This window comes from Lepidochelys kempii, chromosome 1 (assembly GCF_965140285.1).
Source record: "Lepidochelys kempii isolate rLepKem1 chromosome 1, rLepKem1.hap1, whole genome shotgun sequence".
NCBI lineage: Eukaryota > Metazoa > Chordata > Testudines > Cheloniidae > Lepidochelys > Lepidochelys kempii.
In genome coordinates, this window is record NC_136380.1 from 353,743,589 (window position 1) to 353,761,173 (window position 17,585).

The window sequence follows — 17,585 nt, forward strand, 5'->3', positions numbered from 1 at the left end:
TAACAGTGAAATCCTTGCGGATCTTATGTTTAAGAAGCTTACAAGAAGGGGAAGATTGGACAGATGACCAGGGAAGAGTATAAAAATATTGCTCGGGCATGTAGGAATGAAATCAGGAGGGCCAAATCACACCTGGAGCTGCAGCTAGCAAGAGCAAGCTGAACAAGGTCAGCTCTCAGACGGCTGCACTGGACAGCACAGCATGGGGAGGAGGTGACCAGCCCTCTGTGGAGAAAGAAGTGGTTCGGGACTATTTAGAAAAGCTGGACGAGCACAAGTCCATAGGGCTGGATGCGCTACATCCGAGAGTGCTAAAGGAGTTGGCGGATGTGATTGCAGAGCCATTGGCCATTATCTTTGAAAACTCATGGCAATTGGGGGAAGTCCTGGATGACTGGAAAAAGGCTAATGTAGTGCCCATCTTTAAAAAAGGGAAGAAGGAGGATCCTGGGAACTACAGGCCAGTCAGCCTCACCTCAGTCCCTGGAAAAATCATGGAGCAGGTCCTCAAGGAATCAATTCTGAAGCACTTAGAGGAGAGGAAAGTGATCAGGAACAGTCAGCATGGATTCACCAAGGACAAGTCATGCCTGACTAATCTAATTGCCTTCTATGATGAGATAACTGACTCTGTGGATGAGGAGAAAGCAGTGGACATGTTGTTCCTTGACTTTAGCAAAGCTTTTGACACTGTCTCCTACAGTATTCTTGCCAGCAAGTTAAAGAAGTATGGGCTGGATGAATGGACTACAAGGTGGATAGAAAGCTGGCTAGATTGTCGGGCTCAATGGGTAGTGATCAATGGCTCCATGTCTAGTTGGCAGCTGGTATCAAGTGGAGTGCCCCAAGGGTCTGTTCTCAGGCCGGTTTTGTTCAATATCTTCATAAATGATCTGGAGGATGGTGTGGATTGCACCCTCAGCAAATTTGCAGACGACGCTAAACTGGGAGGAGAGGTAGATACGTTGGAGGATAGGGATAGGATACAGAGGGCCCTAGACAAATTAGAGGACTGGGCCAAAAGAAATCTGATGAGGTTCAACAAGAACAAGTGCAGGGTCCTGCACTTAGTACGGAAGAACCCAATGCACCGCTACAGACTAGGGACTGAATGGCTAGGCAGCAGTTCTGCAGAAAAGGACCTAGGGGTTACAGTGGACGAGAAGCTGGATATGAGTCAACAGTGTGCCCTTGTTGCCAAGAAGGCTAACAGCATTTTGGGCTGTATAAGTAGGGGCTGTCATAAATATAAAGGGAAGGGTAATGACCTTTCTGTATACAGTGCTATAAAATCCCTCCTGGGCAGAGGCCAAATCCATTCACCTGTAAAGGGTTAACAAGCTAAGGTAATCTTGCTGGCACCTGACCCAAAATGACCAATGAGGGGACAAGATTCTTTCAAATCTGGAGGCGGGGGGAAAAGGCTTTTGTCTGTCTATCTGTGTGATACCTTTGCCGGGAACAGATCAAGGATGCAAGCCTTCCAACTCCTGTAAAGTAATCTAGCTAGAAAATGCATTAGATTTCCTTTTGTTTTTTGGCTTATAAAATTTGCTGTGTATTCCTGTTTTTGTGTCTTTTTGTAACTTAAGGTTTTGCCTAGAGGGATTCTCTATGTTTTGACTCTCATTACCCTGTAAAGTATTTACCATCCTGATTTTACAGAGGTGATTCTTTTACCTTTTCTTTAAATAAAATTATTCTTACAAGAACCTGATCGATTTTCCATTGTTCTTAAGATCCAAGGGTTTGGGTCTGCGTTCACCTGTACCAGTGGGTGAGGATATTATTATCAAGCCTTCCCCAAGAAAGGGGATGTAGGGCTTGGGGGGAAGACGTCTCCAAGTGGTCTCCTTCCCTGTTTTGTTTAAATTGCTTGGTGGTGGCAGCATACTGTTCAAGACAAGGCAAAGTTTGTACTTTGGGGAAGTTTTTAAACCTAAGCTGGTAAGAATAAGCTTAGGGGGTCTTTCTTGCAGGTGCCCACATCTGTGCCCTAGAATTCAGAGTAGGGAAGAAACCTTGACAGGGGCATTGCCAGCAGATCGAGGGACATGATCGTTCCTCTCTATTCGACATTGGTGAGGCCTCATCTGGAGTACTGTGTCCAGTTTTGGGCCCCACACTACAAGAAGGATGTGGAAAAATTGGAAAGAGTCCAGCGGAGGGCAACAAAAATGATTAGGGGACTGGAACACATGAGTTATGAGGAGAGGCTGAGGGAACTGGGGATGTTTAGTCTACGGAAGAGAAGAATGAGGGAGGATTTGATAGCTGCTTTCAACTACCTGAAAGGGGGTTCCAAAGAGGATGGATCTAGACTGTTCTCAGTGGTAGAAGATGACAGGACAAGGAGTAATGGTCTCAAGTTGCAGTGGGGGAGGTTTAGGTTGGATATTAGGAAAAACTTTTTCACTAGAAGGGTGGTGAAACACTGGAATGCGTTGCCTAGGGAGGTGGTGGAATCTCCTTCCTTAGATATTTTTAAGGTCAGGCTTGACAAAGCCCTGGCTGGGCTAATTTAGTTGGGGATTGGTCCTGCTTTGAGCAGGGGGTTGGACTAGATGACCTCCTGAGGTCCCTTCCAACCCTTATATTCTATGATTCTATGAAAAAATAACAGACCCTCAGTCTTCATCCCAGTTTCAACTAGCCTGAGGATCAATCTGTTTGCTTTCCAGCACCTCCTGCCTGGAGTTCGTCCTTCAGAGGCTGTCTTAGCTGGTGCCTTCCGCCTGCTGCTGACACAGCAACCTTCTTACTACTCCCTACAGCATCTCTAGGCAAAACTGCAGTCACCTGAGCCACCCCCATCCTGCTCCTTTTATACAGGAAACACCTGATTCCTCTCAGGTGTGGCTCATTCTGTAATCAGGGTTTGCTTAGCCCCAGGATCTTCAGCCCAGGGGAGCTCTGTGAAAAGTGAAACTTTTAGTTGGGAAGACCCAGTTTTCAACAAATTTCTTCACTAAAACATTTTTGGAGAAAAAAATGTTTCTAAATTGTCAAAATGGGACATTTTGACATTTTTGGAACAAAAAAAAATCTGGTTTTCTGGTTATAAATGACTTTACATTTTTAAATTTAAATGAGAGTAAAAACATTGTTAAAAATTAAAAATGGTCAAATTCAAAACAAAATTATTCCCAATGATCAAAAGAAAACATTTTGATTGACTCAAACCTTGGTTTGGAATTTTGGTTTGCAAAAATTCTCAAGATGGGCATTTTGTCTTGATTCAGGTCAGGAGCTTTTTTAAAAAAAAAAAATCTCAAAAACAGAGGATGGGAAAACGCTGCTCTGCTGCTCAATACATGTCAGCTGCTAGACTTTAGGTGAAGAAGTCATTTCACAACAGGTTGGGAGGGGCTGAGCCAGTTGTCACAAGGAGCAAGTTCACATCCTGGAATGATGCTGCTCAAATGCCTCTTAGCACAAGTTTCAAGGAGGTGGATCGGGGCTGGGGAGTTGCACCACTGAGGGCTTTCTACATCAACAGCGCCAGCTTCAGCACACTTCCCAGGTAAAATCTGATGGGCTCTCAGCAGGGCCCTATGTGCAAGGAGGGCAACCGTGCCCCGCTGAACCCACTCACTTGCACGGCTTGGTCTTGGCTACCCCCAGGTTGTCTTCTTGCCCTGAGGCTGCAGTTCACCCAGTGTAGGCCTGGGTGATTTCTACTCTCTCATTTTTTATGTAACCCTGCTGCCAGCTGTTGTCAGTAGCAAAAAGGGCTGGGCTCAATTTTCAGGGACTTCCTTCTGAAGACTTAACATGGACCCAGCCCCCACCCAAAACCTGGGCAACTCTATGTCTCACCCTGGGTATCCCTGATACATAAGTGCAGGAACTAGGGATGCTGCTGCACCCCCTGGCTTGAAGTGGTTTCCAGCATATCCAGGGTTTACAGTTTAGTTCAATGGCTCTCAGCACCTCAACTGTACAAATTGTTCCAGCCCCCCTGCCTTGATAGGGAACACTTCCGCAGCCGCAAGCACAGAGTCCAGGGGGTTTAAACACAGAGAACTTTGTTAGGAGGAAAGGGAGGGACAGTAGAAGGAGCTTGCAGAAAGCCAGCAATTAAAAACTGACCCATTCTCTGAGGTAAGCCTCCCGCACACCTACTTTAACCAGAGTCTCAGCCTCAGTCCTCCTGGCAGTTGTGAATGGCCAGCGCATTCCAGCCATGTCCCTTGTCCCCAGCTCACAGCCTGTTGTCTTGGGCTGGAGAAGTCTAAGGATGCAGGCCAATCAGTGCTGCCTGGGCTGCTCCAGAGGCTCCTCCACCTGATGCAGTTTTGAGGTGATTTCAGCTTTAAGTGCTGGGCAGTGAGTCCCACACACGGATCCCTTGAAGAGGCCACTGCTTTCTCCGCAGGTTTGGCCAAGCTGCCTTAGCTGTGTGCTGTAATCTGAAAGCCACCACCACTCTGCACCATTACCCTCTTGTCACCACCGCTATGTCCCAGCACTGGGCTCAGAGCTACCACTGCTCAGCTCTCTGTGGGAGCGAGATCACTAGACTCAAGGACCCATAAGAGAACCCTCCCCACAAGAGAGGCATGGGTGCACACACATCATAGAATCATAGAATATCAGGGTTGGAAGGGACCTCAGGAGGTCATCTAGTCCAACCCCCTGCTCAAAGCAGGACCAATCCCCAATTAAATCATCCCAGCCAGGGCTTTGTCAAGCCTGACCTTAAAAACTTCAGAGGAAGGAGATTCCACCACCTCCCTAGGTAACTCATTCCAGTGTTTCACCACCCTCCTAGTGAAAAAGTTTTTCCTAATATCCAACCTAAACCTCCCCCACTGCAACTTGAGACCATTACTCCTTGTCCTGTCATCTTCTACCACTGAGAATAGTCTAGAACCATCCTCTTTGGAACCACCTCTCAGGTAGTTGAAAGCAGCTATCAAATCCCCCCTCATTCTTCTCTTCTGCAGACTAAACAATCCCAGTTCCCTCAGCCTCTCCTCATAAGTCGTGTGTTCCAGACCCCTAATCATTTTTGTTGCCCTTCGCTGGACTCTCTCCAATTTATCCACATCCTTCTTGTAGTGTGGGGCCCAAAACTGGACACAGTACTCCAGATGAGGCCTCACCAATGTCGAATAGAGGGGGACGATCACGTCCCTCGATCTGCTGGCTATGCATCCCAAAATGCCATTGGCCTTCTTGGCAACAAGGGCACACTGCTGACTCAGCACCTCTCCCCACAGAAAATTAGAGCTTTTTTCCCTCCTGTCTCTTAGACCCCTTCAGGCTCCAGTGCCTGACGCCAGTTCCACCAAGTGATCCCAGGCAGAGTCGTGCAGATCCTTTGTCCCTTCATTGCCCACCAGCGTCAGTAGCATTTTATTGACTTCAGACTCGAACCTTAACGGTATTTAACGACAATCACCAAACCGCCACCGACAACCGGCTCATTCGATCACTGCTGCCTGCCTGGCAACAGATGGCAACAGCGATCCCCAGACCAATGGACCCCTGCCCAGCGCCAGGCCTCACCTCTCCCATTTCACCAAGTGGTGTCAATGGTGAGCTCCCTGCACCCGAAGCAGGGCACCAGGCTGTCATTTAACAGGACTCTTCCTAAAGCATACCAACTCTTGTCATGGATGGGAGCCCTGAGGGGAAGGGAACAAGGCAGATAGAGGGGGATTGTAATGAACACAGGGTCACAAGCGGAGTGTGAGGACGACGCAGGGGTAAGTACAGCAGGATCTGAAGGGCAGTAAGGTCAGGAGCTGGGTGTGAGGATGACGGAGGGGGAGGACAGGAGGATCTGAAGGGCAGTAGGGTCAGGAGCTGGGTGTGAAGATGACGGAGGGGTAGGTACAGCAGGATCTGAAGGGCTGTAGGGTCAGGAGCTGGGTGTGAGGATGACGGAGGGGGAGGACAGGAGGATCTGAAGGGCAGTCGGGTCAGGAGCTGGGTGTGAGGATGACGGAGGGGGAGGACAGGAGGATCTGAAGGGCAGTAGGGTCAGGAGCTGGGTGTGAAGATGACGGAGGGGTAGGTACAGCAGGATCTGAAGGGCCGTAGGGTCAGGAGCTGGGTGTGAGGATGACGGAGGGGTAGGTACAGCAGGATCTGAAGGGCCGTAGGGTCAGGAGCTGGGTGTGAGGATGACGGAGGGGTAGGTACAGCAGGATCTGAAGGGCAGTAGGGTCAGGAGCTGGGTGTGAGGATGACGGAGGGGGAGTACAGCAGGATCTGAAGGGCAGTAGGGTCAGGAGCTGGGTGTGAGGATGACGGAGGGGTAGGTACAGCAGGATCTGAAGGGCCGTAGGGTCAGGAGCTGGGTGTGAGGATGACGGAGGGGTAGGTACAGCAGGATCTGAAGGGCCGTAGGGTCAGGAGCTGGGTGTGAGGATGACGGAGGGGGAGTACAGCAGGATCTGAAGGGCAGTAGGGTCAGGAGCTGGGTGTGAGGATGACGGAGGGGTAGGTACAGCAGGATCTGAAGGGCGGTAGGGTCAGGAGCTGGGTGTGAGGATGACGGAGGGGGACTACAGCAGGATCTGAAGGGCAGTAGGGTCAGGAGCTGGGTGTGAGGATGACGGAGGGGTAGGTACAGCAGGATCTGAAGGGCAGTAGGGTCAGGAGCTGGGTGTGAAGATGACGGAGGGGTAGGTACAGCAGGATCTGAAGGGCAGTAGGGTCAGGAGCTGGGTGTGAGGATGACGGAGGGGTAGGTACAGCAGGATCTGAAGGGCAGTAGGGTCAGGAGCTCGGTGTGAGGATGACGGAGGGGTAGGTACAGCAGGATCTGAAGGGCAGTAGGGTCAGGAGCTGGGTGTGAGGATGACGGAGGGGTAAGTACAGCAGGATCTGAAGGGCCGTAGGGTCAGGAGCTGGGTGTGAGGATGACGGAGGGGGAGTACAGCAGGATCTGAAGGGCAGTAGGGTCAGGAGCTGGGTGTGAGGATGACGGAGGGGTAGGTACAGCAGGATCTGAAGGGCGGTAGGGTCAGGAGCTGGGTGTGAGGATGACGGAGGGGGACTACAGCAGGATCTGAAGGGCAGTAGGGTCAGGAGCTCGGTGTGAGGATGACGGAGGGGGAGTACAGCAGGATCTGAAGGGCAGTAGGGTCAGGAGCTGGGTGTGAAGATGACGGAGGGGTAAGTACAGCAGGATCTGAAGGGCCGTAGGGTCAGGAGCTGGGTGTGAGGATGACGGAGGGGGAGTACAGCAGGATCTGAAGGGCAGTAGGGTCAGGAGCTGGGTGTGAGGATGACGGAGGGGTAGGTACAGCAGGATCTGAAGGGCCGTAGGGTCAGGAGCTGGGTGTGAGGATGACGGAGGGGGAGTACAGCAGGATCTGAAGGGCTGTAGGGTCAGGAGCTGGGTGTGAGGATGACGGAGGGGGAGGACAGCAGGATCTGAAGGGCAGTACGGTCAGGAGCTGGGTGTGAGGATGACGGAGGGGTAGGTACAGCAGGATCTGAAGGGCAGTACGGTCAGGAGCTGGGTGTGAGGATGACGGAGGGGTAGGTACAGCAGGATCTGAAGGGCACTAGGGTCAGGAGCTCGGTGTGAGGATGACGGAGGGGTAGGTACAGCAGGATCTGAAGGGCAGTACGGTCAGGAGCTGGGTGTGAGGATGACGGAGGGGTAAGTACAGCAGGATCTGAAGGGCAGTAGGGTCAGGAGCTGGGTGTGAGGATGACGGAGGGGTAGGTACAGCAGGATCTGAAGGGCCGTAGGGTCAGGAGCTGGGTGTGAGGATGACGGAGGGGGAGGACAGGAGGATCTGAAGGGCAGTAGGGTCAGGAGCTGGGTGTGAAGATGACGGAGGGGTAGGTACAGCAGGATCTGAAGGGCAGTAGGGTCAGGAGCTGGGTGTGAAGATGACGGAGGGGTAGGTACAGCAGGATCTGAAGGGCAGTAGGGTCAGGAGCTGGGTGTGAGGATGACGGAGGGGTAGGTACAGCAGGATCTGAAGGGCAGTAGGGTCAGGAGCTGGGTGTGAAGATGACGGAGGGGTAGGTACAGCAGGATCTGAAGGGCAGTACGGTCAGGAGCTGGGTGTGAGGATGACGGAGGGGTAGGTACAGCAGGATCTGAAGGGCAGTAGGGTCAGGAGCTGGGTGTGAGGATGACGGAGGGGTAGGTACAGCAGGATCTGAAGGGCCGTAGGGTCAGGAGCTGGGTGTGAGGATGACGGAGGGGGAGGACAGGAGGATCTGAAGGGCAGTAGGGTCAGGAGCTGGGTGTGAAGATGACGGAGGGGTAGGTACAGCAGGATCTGAAGGGCAGTAGGGTCAGGAGCTGGGTGTGAAGATGACGGAGGGGTAGGTACAGCAGGATCTGAAGGGCAGTAGGGTCAGGAGCTGGGTGTGAGGATGACGGAGGGGTAGGTACAGCAGGATCTGAAGGGCAGTAGGGTCAGGAGCTGGGTGTGAGGATGACGGAGGGGGAGGACAGCAGGATCTGAAGGGCAGTACGGTCAGGAGCTGGGTGTGAGGATGACGGAGGGGGAGGACAGCAGGATCTGAAGGGCAGTAGGGTCAGGAGCTGGGTGTGAGGATGACGGAGGGGTAGGTACAGGAGGATCTGAAGGGCAGTAGGGTCAGGAGCTGGGTTTGAAGATGACGGAGGGGTAGGTACAGCAGGATCTGAAGGGCAGTAGGGTCAGGAGCTGGGTGTGAGGATGACGGAGGGGTAGGTACAGAAGGATCTGAAGGGCAGTACGGTCAGGAGCTGGGTGTGAGGATGACGGAGGGGGAGGACAGGAGGATCTGAAGGGCAGTAGGGTCAGGAGCTGGGTGTGAGGATGACGGAGGGGTAGGTACAGGAGGATCTGAAGGGCAGTAGGGTCAGGAGCTGGGTGTGAGGATGACGGAGGGGGAGGACAGCAGGATCTGAAGGGCAGTAGGGTCAGGAGCTGGGTGTGAGGATGACGGAGGGGTAGGTACAGCAGGATCTGAAGGGCCGTAGGGTCAGGAGCTGGGTGTGAGGATGACGGAGGGGGAGGACAGGAGGATCTGAAGGGCAGTAGGGTCAGGAGCTGGGTGTGAGGATGACGGAGGGGTAGGTACAGCAGGATCTGAAGGGCAGTAGGGTCAGGAGCTGGGTGTGAGGATGACGGAGGGGTAGGTACAGCAGGATCTGAAGGGCAGTAGGGTCAGGAGCTGGGTGTGAGGATGACGGAGGGGTAGGTACAGCAGGATCTGAAGGGCAGTCGGGTCAGGAGCTGGGTGTGAGGATGACGGAGGGGGAGTACAGCAGGATCTGAAGGGCAGTAGGGTCAGGAGCTGGGTGTGAGGATGACGGAGGGGGAGGACAGGAGGATCTGAAGGGCAGTAGGGTCAGGAGCTGGGTGTGAAGATGACGGAGGGGTAGGTACAGCAGGATCTGAAGGGCAGTAGGGTCAGGAGCTGGGTGTGAGGATGACGGAGGGGTAGGTACAGCAGGATCTGAAGGGCAGTAGGGTCAGGAGCTGGGTGTGAGGACGATGCAGGGGTAGGTACAGCAGGATCTGAAGGGCAGTAGGGTCAGGAGCTGGGTGTGAGGATGACGGAGGGGGAGTACAGCAGGATCTGAAGGGCAGTAGGGTCAGGAGCTGGGTGTGAGGATGACGGAGGGGTAGGTACAGCAGGATCTGAAGGGCAGTAGGGTCAGGAGCTGGGTGTGAAGATGACGGAGGGGTAGGTACAGCAGGATCTGAAGGGCAGTAGGGTCAGGAGCTGGGTGTGAGGATGACGGAGGGGTAAGTACAGCAGGATCTGAAGGGCAGTAAGGTCAGGAGCTGGGTGTGAGGATGACGGAGGGGTAGGTACAGCAGGATCTGAAGGGCAGTAGGGTCAGGAGCTGGGTGTGAGGATGACGGAGGGGGAGTACAGCAGGATCTGAAGGGCAGTAGGGTCAGGAGCTGGGTGTGAGGATGACGGAGGGGGAGGACAGCAGGATCTGAAGGGCCGTAGGGTCAGGAGCTGGGTGTGAGGATGACGGAGGGGTAGGTACAGCAGGATCTGAAGGGCAGTAGGGTCAGGAGCTGGGTGTGAGGATGACGGAGGGGTAGGTACAGCAGGATCTGAAGGGCCGTAGGGTCAGGAGCTGGGTGTGAGGATGACGGAGGGGGAGTACAGCAGGATCTGAAGGGCGGTAGGGTCAGGAGCTGGGTGTGAGGGTGACGGAGGGGGAGGACAGCAGGATCTGAAGGGCCGTAGGGTCAGGAGCTGGGTGTGAGGATGACGGAGGGGTAGGTACAGCAGGATCTGAAGGGCAGTAGGGTCAGGAGCTGGGTGTGAGGATGACGGAGGGGTAGGTACAGCAGGATCTGAAGGGCAGTAGGGTCAGGAGCTGGGTGTGAGGATGACGGAGGGGGAGTACAGCAGGATCTGAAGGGCAGTAGGGTCAGGAGCTGGGTGTGAGGATGACGGAGGGGTAGGTACAGCAGGATCTGAAGGGCCGTAGGGTCAGGAGCTGGGTGTGAGGATGACGGAGGGGGAGGACAGGAGGATCTGAAGGGCAGTAGGGTCAGGAGCTGGGTGTGAGGATGACGGAGGGGTAGGTACAGCAGGATCTGAAGGGCAGTAGGGTCAGGAGCTGGGTGTGAGGATGACGGAGGGGGAGTACAGCAGGATCTGAAGGGCAGTAGGGTCAGGAGCTGGGTGTGAGGATGACGGAGGGGGAGGACAGGAGGATCTGAAGGGCAGTAGGGTCAGGAGCTGGGTGTGAAGATGACGGAGGGGGAGGACAGGAGGATCTGAAGGGCAGTAGGGTCAGGAGCTGGGTGTGAGGATGACGGAGGGGTAGGTACAGCAGGATCTGAAGGGCAGTAGGGTCAGGAGCTGGGTGTGAGGATGACGGAGGGGGAGGACAGGAGGATCTGAAGGGCAGTAGGGTCAGGAGCTGGGTGTGAGGATGACGGAGGGGTAGGTACAGCAGGATCTGAAGGGCAGTAGGGTCAGGAGCTGGGTGTGAAGATGACGGAGGGGTAAGTACATCAGGATCTGAAGGGCAGTAGGGTCAGGAGCTGGGTGTGAAGATGACGGAGGGGTAGGTACAGGAGGATCTGAAGGGCAGTACGGTCAGGAGCTGGGTGTAAGGGCGGGTGTTTGGGTGAGGTAGATAAGGCAGGATCCTGGGTCTAAGTTACAGGGGGTGCACAAGTGTGGAGTGAAGTGTGAGGGTTAAGATGTGCAGCAAAGCCCTTTGGCTGGTGTTACACAGTAGTGGCTTGGGGTTGGGTGATCCTGGGCTGGGAGGGGCCAGTAAAGTCCATGTTCTGGGTTTCAACCAGCCAGCTTAGCTCCAGTACCAACAGCCAAGAAGCCCCATGGGGGTGGAGTGGGAAGAGGAGTGTTTTTTCCGGGCTTTGTTCCTGCCATTAGCGATGAGCCACCTTTGAGAATCTGTCCCCCCGGGCTCCCTCACCAGGGTTAAATACCATACCCTCCAGGCAGCCCCAGCCTCAGACCCAGGAAGCAGACGGGTTCCTCCTCAGGCAGGTGAGACACAGGCATTTCCATGATCTTTCCTCTTCACAGAGCATTTGATGTAAGTGTGAGCTGCCATCCCACCAACTCCCAATGGCAGCGGTTCAGCAAGGGCCCAGCTAGAGCTACTGCACCCCCTCCTCTCCGCCATGCCCGTGTGGCTCCAGCCTGAGCAATGGACCCAGCGACAGGACACCCTGCTGGGTAAGTCGCTCTGCAGCCTCTGCTCTGGGCTCTAACACTCACTGAAACCCAGGGATGAAGGAGCTGAAAGCCAGTCCCAGCCCCTTCTCCATGGGGCTGTCAGCCAGTGATCCTGCTGCTTCCGCTGCATGGAGAGAAAGGGTCAGAGAGTTACTGATTATTTAGCTAAGTTAGATGTGTTCAAGTCCACAGAGCCTGATGAAATTCGGCCTGCGGTATTTAAGGAAGTAGCTGAAACAATGTCAGGATCATTAGCAATTATCTTTGAAAACTCATGGAGGACAGGTGAGATCCCCAAAGACGGGCAAATATAGCACTTATCTGCAAAAAGGGGGAACAAAGAGGCCGCAGGGAATTATAGACCAGCCAGCCTATCTTCACTATGTGGAAAGATACTGGAACAAAGCACCTAGAAAAAAACAGTGGTATAAGGACTAGCCAGCATTGATGTGTCCAGAACACAGCATGCCAAACCAACCTGATTTTCTTCTTCAGTGGGGTTACAGAACTAGTGGAGGGGGGAAGCAGTAGACATGCTGTGTCTTGGGTTTAGTAAGGTTTTTGACATAGTCCCAAAGGACACTCTAAAAAGCAAACTAGGGAAATGCATTCTAGATTAAATTACTCTAAGGTGGGTATGCAGTGTTGTTGTAGCTGGGCTTAATCTGCAGCAAGGGAGATTTAGGTTAGATATTAGGAAAAGCTTTCTAACTCTAGGGTGGTTAAGCTCTGGAAAAAGTCTTTCAAAGGAGGTTGGGGAATCCCTATCACTGGAGGGTTTTAAGACCAGGTTGGACAAACACCTGTCAGGGATGGTCTAGGGTTACTTGGTCCTGTCCCAGTGCAGGGGGCTGGACTTGATGCCTCTTGAAGTCCCTTCCAGCCTGACATTTCTATGATTCCTGGGGTGCGTGGGAAAGAGGGGTGGGGTGCGGGAGCTGGTGTCCAGTAGGGCATCTCCCCAAAGAAGAGTCACGTTGACAGGCGTGGAAGGGAAATGTCTGTGCCAGTGGAACATTGCAGAGCAAAGCGATTCTCTGTCCAAGCCCCATGGGAGCAAAGCTGCTGCAGGGTCCCTAGTGGTAGGGTTCACGGTTTCTCAGGGAAGGGCAGCTGCCCTCTTCCAGCACAGAGGGTGAATTCACCCCGAGCAGAAGTTCAGCCCTAGGCCGAGGCAGCATTTCCCCTACCCAGAGCACCCAGCCCCTTGGTGAACCTGTGAAGCTTTAGGAACGTGACCAGACAGCTGTGCCAAACCTCTGACCGTGCAGCCAGCGCCACAGCTGGGCCAGGGGTGGGACGTTACCCACGAGTAGTAAGGAGAGAGACCTTGCTCTTCTCTGCCAGAATCTCCTCCCGTGTGGCCGCCTGTCCTGTAACTCCAGCATTTTCTTTAAAAATAGGGAAAACAAAAGTAAAAAGAACCTTAACACAAAATTAAGACAGTGTCATGGTTTCCACAGCAACATTAATTCGGTCACGGAACTGGACTCTGTGCAGTTTCTCTCCTGTTTCTGGGCTGCTGTTGTAATAACAACCTTGGTTTCTGACTGGATCCTCACACACACTGCACTAGCTCAGGCTCCAACTGAGGCTATGTCTACACTAGCCCTTTTGTCGGTGTAACTTACGTTGCTCAGGGGCGTGAAAAAACACCCCCCTCAGTGATGTAAGTTTCACCAACAGAAGTGCCGGAGTTTACAGCGCTATGTCGGCAGGAGATGCTCTCCCACCGACATTGCTACCGCCGCTCGTTGGGGGTGGTTTAATTATGTCGACGGGAGAGATCGCTCCCGTTGGCCAAGAGCGGCTATGGGAGCGATCAGCTGCTTTGGTACAGCTGTGCCACTGTAAGCTCGCTAGTGTAGACATGGCCCTCGCCTGTTCCTCCCAGTGTCTCTAGGTAATGAGAGGGAAGCTGTTCACTTTCTTTTCAACCCTACAGATCTCAACCTTGAAGCTGTTCAGAGGAAAAGGCAAGAAACCCAGAATGAAACAACAACTGCACAGCAGGAAGTTCTTCTGAACCCCATCAGTCAGAGGCTGGCTCTTGCCCTGAGTGGGAGGCTTTACAGCCCTTGTAATTGTGTTACTCTATTTCACGTGGTTCTGAATGCTCTCGTTATCTGTATACACGTGGGATCCTTCTCTGATTCCTACTGAGCTTTCAATCTATTGCATTCAGTTGCCTTGTGTGCTCCTGAGCGTGGTGCACTGAGGGCTGTGCTGGATTGCAAGCTGTAACCTGGAGTGGGTGAGTTTTCTGGTTCTGCTTGCAGGCTAGCGGCTCTGTGGTGACATTTCTGGGAGCCGCAGTCAGTCTAGACAGAGGTGGGGCATTGTCTCTCTCTGGCTTAGGGAGCAGCTTATTTCCTGTCTGATTTTTGGTTCTTGTGTGTAATTGTTCTGAATTTTAATTCTATGCTGCAGCCTTTCAGCAAGATTATTTATATTTGTATCTAAACTTGTCTGTGTGTATGCTGTGAACGTAACAGAGAAATCAGCTCTTGTGAGAGAGGGTAAACAGAAGCAACCGCTCTACTCTCTCCCTTTCATTATTTTGTAGCCCATCATCATATCTCCTCTAATTTGTTTCCCCTCTAAACTAAACAGTCTCAATCTTTTAACACTCCCTTCAAATGGATATTTTCTGGGTTTCTATCACACATTTAAAAAGTGCCTCTGTTTTTGCTATATCTTGTCTACGATAGGGTGACCAGAACAGAACCCAGTATATCAGGTGAGTTGGTCCACTGAGTTACATAACAGCACAATCAGTTTCAACATTAGTTTTTATCCCATTCCTTATGCATGCTAACATGTTATTTGCTCTGTAGACTGTAACAGCAGAAGGGGTCATTAAATCATCTAGTCTGACCTCCTGTATATCACAGACCACCCACACACATATCCAGCCCCTACACATTAAACCCAGCAACCGAAATTAGACCAAAGGATTATAGCCCATAGTTGCTCCTGTATTGAATGTAACAACTTGTGTTTGGATAAAGCACATCTTCCAGAAAGGCCTCCAGCCTGGGTTTGAAGACAAAAATATGGAAAATCCACCATGTCTCTTGGCAGTTTGTTCCAATGGTCAATCACTCTCATTGTTAAAAATTGGAGCCTTATTTTTAATTTGAATTTGTCTGGCTTTAATTTCCAGCCATTGGTTCTTGTTACACCTTTCTCCGCCAGCTGCCCTTTACTAGCGCTATTTCCCCACACAAAAGGTGCTCACACATGTCAATCAAGGGAGCTCTTAACCTTGTTTTTGGTAAGCTAAACAAATCAAGCTCCTGAGTCCCTTAGTGCAAGCCAATTTCATTCCAGCCCTCAAATGATTGTTGAGCCCTTTCACTGATCTAGAGCAATCTTGATTGCTTGGTAAATGGGAAAGCTTAATAGGGCCAAATGTAAGGTCATGCACTTAGGAACAAAGAATGTAGCACCCACATGGGGGACAAATATTTGACTGTAGATGACTCTTTAATCTAGCAGGCCAAGGCATATCAAGAGCCAATGGCTGGAATAGCTGAAGCTAGACAAATTAACGGGCTGTCAGCTCAGGCAGGGCACTGGCCTACCATGCACTCCTCCCTGCATACGTGCCCTGCACAATGTGGTCCCGATCCTGACTAGGAACCTGATCATTCTGTAAGACACAGGGCTCAGGAAGGACAAAACTAAAGGAGGATTGTGGGGGTGGAAGCTCCTGACAGACTCAAGGTATGTCTACATTGCAGTTAGACACCCATGGCTGACCCCATGCCAGCTGACTCAGGCTTGCGGGGCTGTTTCATTACTGTGTAGACCTTCCTGCACAGGCTGCAGCCTGAGCTCTGGGACCCTCCCAGCTCACAGGGGCCTAGAGCCCAGGGTTCTAGCCTGAGCCTGGACGTCTACACTGCAGTGAAACAGCCCCACAGCCCGAGCCCCGCGAACACAAGTCAGCTGGCAGCAGCCAGCCCCAGCTGTCTAACCGCAGTGTAGACATACCCTAAGTGTCCAGCCCTTCTGCATGTGAAATTACAGGCGTGCTGCTGAAGATGGTTTAGCTCTGAATTCCTGACTCACTCCCAGTCTCTTCTCTCTTCCTGTCCCTCTCCCCACAGCCAAACTTTACTGGCCCCATGGAACAGGAGAATCAGACACAGGTGACAGAGTTCATTTTCCTGGGCTTCTCCAGCCTGCCCCATGGCCAGGCCTTCCTCTTCCTGGTGTTTCTAGAGCTCTACCTGGTCACCCTGGTGGGGAATTCCATGATATTCACCCTCATCCAGCTGGATTCCCATCTTCACAGCCCCATGTACTTTTTCCTCAGCCACTTATCCTGCTTGGATATTTGCTTCTCGTCAGTCACAGTCCCCAAGATCCTGGTGAACTTCCTGTGTGAGCAGGAGACCATCTCCTACTGCGAGTGCATGGTCCAGATGTTCTTCCTGATGTCATGCGCGGGAGCCGAGTGTGCACTCCTAGCCGTCATGGCCTATGACCGGTACGCAGCCATCTGCAACCCCCTGCGCTACACTGACGTCATGAGCCGGAAGGTGTGCTTCCCACTCGCCATGGGGTCCTGGCTCTGGGGTCTCCTGGACTCAGCCATTCACACCTTCATGGCCTCCAGCTTATCCTTCTGTGATGCCAACCAGCTTCCCCACCTCTTCTGTGATGTCCCTCCCCTGCTGAAGATCACCTGCAGTGACACCTATGTCAATGAGGTCACACTCCATCTGGCTAGTATCTTCGTGGGCCTGAGCCCATTTCTGCTCATCGTCATCTCCTACCTCTACATCCTGGCAGCCATCCTCAGGACCCGCTCCAACAAAGGAAGGCGCAAGGCCTTCTCCACCTGCGCCGCACACCTCATCGTGGTCACCATATACTTTGGGATGGCCAACCTCAACTACAATCTCCCCAGTGCAGGCTACTCCATGGGGGTGGACACCCTGGTCTCCACACTGTACTGCATCGTCAAACCCCATGCTGAACCCCCTCATCTACAGCCTCCACAACCAGGAAATGAAGGGGGCCCTGAGGAAGGCTCTAGGGAGCCAGAGGAAGGAATATTCTTCCCCAGGCAGGCAGTGAGGTCCCGGCTGAGGTGAGAGCTGGGAGGTGACTCCTGCTCTGCTCTGACTGTAATGGCTCCTCTTCACTTCCAAGGGAAATGGCTTGTTAGACTTGGCAGCTGTGTAAGGAGCCAGGGTATGGGGCAGAGGGACTCCTTTCACAGCTACCATTGTTAGCAAGGCTCTCTGCCATGTCTCTGAAGCTAAATGGCTCGACCTATGTCCTGCACAAAGCCCCTAGATTCTGCAAAACTGATGTAGTAGACAGGAGCCGCTAGAGTAGCATCAGATCAATAAAAGCTGTCATGTGAAATAGTTCAATCAGCAAAAATCCCCTCTCCTCCCACACACACACATTATTGATTATCATAATATTCAAGTTATTTTAGGCTGCTCCATAATTTTCAGATTTCAAGGTACTGCAGAGATTTGTATTGAAAATGCAGAACTACATTGTGGGAGCTGGGTGTCTGAGCCACAAGGGAGGCAGTTTGGGATGGGGATAAACACATTCACTGGGTTTCCATACAACCATAAAAGCTAGAAACATAATTGTTCAAATGTTGGTATTCTGGGCAGCAGGGGCTGGGCTATTGCAGGGCAGGCATGATCGTTTCACACTTTTTGCAGGGTGAGGCAACATCACCGATCACTCCCTTTCCCTCCCCTCCTCTCCCTGGCAGATGGGTGCTGGAAGGGTGCTTCCCTCTGCAGGGCATCCAAGGCGGGAAGAGGAATGGGGAGGAGGGGTTGGGGGAGTAGAGCCTAGGAAGCTTCCTCCATGAGAGGCCTCCCAACTCCTAGCGCTCCCCCGACACCACTTCCTCCCTGGCTAGCTGCCAACAGGGTGCACCC

General features: G+C 52.5%; 1 protein-coding gene across 1 annotated transcript; it reads left to right on the forward strand.

Moving 5' to 3' along the window:
- Positions 1–15,791: 15,791 nt before the first annotated feature.
- LOC140907155 (olfactory receptor 5V1-like) lies at positions 15,792–16,749 on the forward strand. The gene is given in 2 exon segments (XM_073332456.2): positions 15,792–16,634; positions 16,636–16,749. Coding segments are annotated over 2 exon segments (957 nt in total).
- The last annotated feature ends 836 nt before the right edge of the window (positions 16,750–17,585 follow it).